The sequence below is a fragment of the Carlito syrichta genome, unplaced genomic scaffold (genome assembly GCF_000164805.1).
Source record: "Carlito syrichta isolate Samal-C Ts95f unplaced genomic scaffold, Tarsius_syrichta-2.0.1 Scaffold314811, whole genome shotgun sequence".
Lineage (NCBI taxonomy): Eukaryota > Metazoa > Chordata > Mammalia > Primates > Tarsiidae > Carlito > Carlito syrichta.
In genome coordinates, this window is record NW_007258907.1 from 967,190 (window position 1) to 970,356 (window position 3,167).

At 48.1% G+C, this 3,167-nt stretch overlaps 1 protein-coding gene across 1 annotated transcript in view; it reads left to right on the forward strand.

Moving 5' to 3' along the window:
- Nucleotides 1–1,931: 1,931 nt before the first annotated feature.
- SCPEP1 (serine carboxypeptidase 1) overlaps nucleotides 1,932–3,167 on the forward strand; it is a 36,236-nt gene continuing 35,000 nt past the window's right edge. The window contains exon 1 of the mRNA XM_008072020.2: nucleotides 1,932–2,062. Within this exon, the coding sequence (XP_008070211.2) occupies nucleotides 1,987–2,062 (76 nt within the window). The 5' untranslated portion in view covers nucleotides 1,932–1,986. The remainder of the gene's footprint in view (nucleotides 2,063–3,167) is intronic.

The window sequence follows — 3,167 nt, forward strand, 5'->3', positions numbered from 1 at the left end:
TTTTTTTTTTTTTTAGTTGGAGTCTCATTCTGTCACCCAGGCTGGAGTGCAGTGGCGCACTCACGGCCACCAAAGCTTCGACCTGCTGCCTGCTGGGCTCAGGTGATCCTTCCGCCTCAGTCTTCCAAGTACCTAGAGCTATAGGCATGTGCCACCACACCTGGACAATTTTTTGTTGTTGTTTATTATAGAGATGAGGCCTCACCAAGTTGTCCAGGCTGGTCTCAAACTCAGGCAATCCTCTCACCCCGGCCTCCTAAGTGCTGGGATTATAGGCATGAGCCACTGCACCTGGCCCTAGTGGCATATTTTTCTCCTGTCCTGCTCTCAGGGCCACAGACCCTCACCACCAGGGCAGGGTCCAGCTCCTCCAGGTCAAGAGCCTACAGAGTAAAAACACCTCTATTTATGACGGGGAGGAGCAATGGGGAAAGGGAAAAGGAAAAGTGAGGCCATGGCCATGGATTTTGTTTTGTTCTTGTTTGTCTTTTTGTCTTTATGTTCTTTCCAAACAGAGTATCTAGAAGTAATCTGACCCTCCTACAGCCCCTACAGCCCTTGTTGTATCTTATGTCCTAACTGTGTAAGGTGTTCTTTAGTACACCCTAAAATAAAAATGAGACACCTTCAGACACACCTATACACACACACACACACACACACACACACACACCTACTTTTTTTCCCTTCCCTTCCCAAACCCCCAGATCTCTCTTTAAAATGACTGCTGTGCAACTTGGATGGACTTGGAGTCTATAATACTGAGTGATTTATCACAGAATCAAAGAACTGAGTACCACATGTTCTCAGTCACAAGCAGACCTTGAACAATTATCATAATACTATAAGAAAGGGGTTGGCAGTAGGGGGAAACTGCTCAGGGCGGGGGGGGGGCACACCTCATCAACAAGGGTACCTTCATAACGAAGGGTACCTGTATATGTAACCTACATCTTTAAAATAAAAATTTTTAAATGACTGCTGTGAAGATAATGTAACAGCACAGAATAATGCTGATGATAAATTATCAAGAGAAAAAAACAATTAAAATGTTTATTACTTTTTTAAAAAACAAAGTTAAAAGACTTATAGGGAAAAAATCAAATTCCAACATGGCTATTATGATCTAATTTTTTTTTTTCTCGTTTCCAAAATGTTCACAATGTAACATAATTTTACAAGAAAAATCCTTTTAAAAACGCATCTCTAAAAATGGAATCGCACAGTTGCCAACGACCAGGTGGTTTGGGCTTAATCTAATTCAGTGCAGATGCATCCGTGTTTGAAACGTCGAGCTTTTTTTTTTCTTTTTTGAGTTGGAGTCTCACTCTGTCATCCAGACTGGAGTGCAGTGGCCACTCCCAGCCACCGCAGCCTCGACCTGCCGGGCTCCGGCGATCCTTGCGCCTCAGCCTTCCAAGTCGCCAGAACTACAGGCGCGCGCTACCACGCCCGGCTAAGTTTTGACTTATTGTAGAGACGCGGTCTCGCCAAGTTGCCCAGGCGGGTCTCGAACCCGAGGGCTCAAGTCATCCACTCACCTCGGCCTTCCAAAGCTCTGGGATTACAAGATGAGCCACCGAGCCCGACTTCGTCAGGCCTTTCGTAGAGGAAGAAAGAGACAGGCGGGACAGGAGAGACGATGGTTTACTGCACTGTGATCTCTCGGTCCGGTTGCACAACCTATATCAAATAAACGCATTCAACGCCTTCTGCCCGAAACGCCCACCCGGACACCGCAGAGGCCACAGCCAGGCAGGCAACTGCCCGAGCGCGGTTGCCCCTAACCCGATTGGCCTGCCCGGGAGAGGGCGTGCTGGGCGCTTCGAGCAGTCAGGCCCGCCCAGGCCCCGCCCAGGCAAGCCCCGGGCCGTCCCCGGGCCGCCCAGGCCCCGCCCCCGATCTCAGCCCAGACTCCGCCCTTCGTCGTCACGTGGTGGGCCAGCCGGTTCAGCCCATTGCTGATGCTGCGGCTCGGTATTCGTCATGGAGCTGGCGCCGCGGAGTTTTCCCGGGCCGCGGCGGCTGCTGCCGCTGCTGGCGCTGCTGGCCCTGAGCGTGGGTAAGTTCGAGCAAATGACGCACCGGCGGCCGGTGCCTCTTCTTCCCTTCAGGGATGGGAATTTGTTAATGGGTTGTGTGTTGTGAAATAAATGTTTTCCCAAGTGCTTGCCTAATATTATACTCTTTTGAATCTCACTCTTTTTTTTTTTTTCCTTAAAAAATGCGAAGTGCTTTTTCTGCCCTTTTCTAGTTCTGGGTATCTGGTGCTTCCTTTTTCTCTTACGCCTAGGTAGAAGCAGTTGTGCAAAAATGTATGATTTGGGGAAACTACTGATCAATGAGGTTTCCACGATCTGAAGGCCACCTCCCATTTCCTGTGCCGTTGTTGGCTAAATGAGGTTGTAAGGTCTTTTTATTTTGAGCTGAAATATATGGTCAAAAAGAGTCTTAAAAATCCTATCGCGAATGGGACATTTAATTGAGGTAAGGTCCTTCCCCCTCTGCTTGATCAGAAATGACAAGATAACATCTCCCCCAACCACGATCCTTTTGGGCAAAAACAAATTTGTGTTTAACAGGATGACTTGCAAGCTGATTTTCACTCTTCATTCAGTAAAATGTCTCCTGGTCTGAAGCAAGAACTGAGAATTCAAACTGGCCACATTGTCTTGTGACCTTAGGCGAGCTGTGTGTAGACAGGATGATTCCCTTTGTGAAATCGGGATCATCCGGCCCTTCAGCTTGTGTCTCGGAAATGTAAAATATGTTGCTGGGCAAATTGTAACAGTGGTCACTGCCAAGGGATAAAGAAGTGGTAGGGACTAGGTTGAAAGGCACCCGAGCCTTATCTGTCATTTTCAAGGGACCCAGCCTTATCGATAATGTCATTTTCAAAGAGACTGTAATTTCGTGTTATTTGTACATAAAGCCTTATCACCACATTTGTAGTATTTTAGCCATCTGTGTTGCTCCTGAGGACACTTTCTGGTTTTCTTTTTTTTTTTGAGTTGGAGTCTCACTCTGTCACCCAGACTGGAGTGCAGTGGCCGCTCCCGGCCACCGCAACCTCGACCTGCTGGACTCCGGCGATCCTTCCACCTCAGCCTTCCAAGTAGCCGAAATTACAGGCATGCGCTACACGCCCGGCTGATTTTTTGGATTAT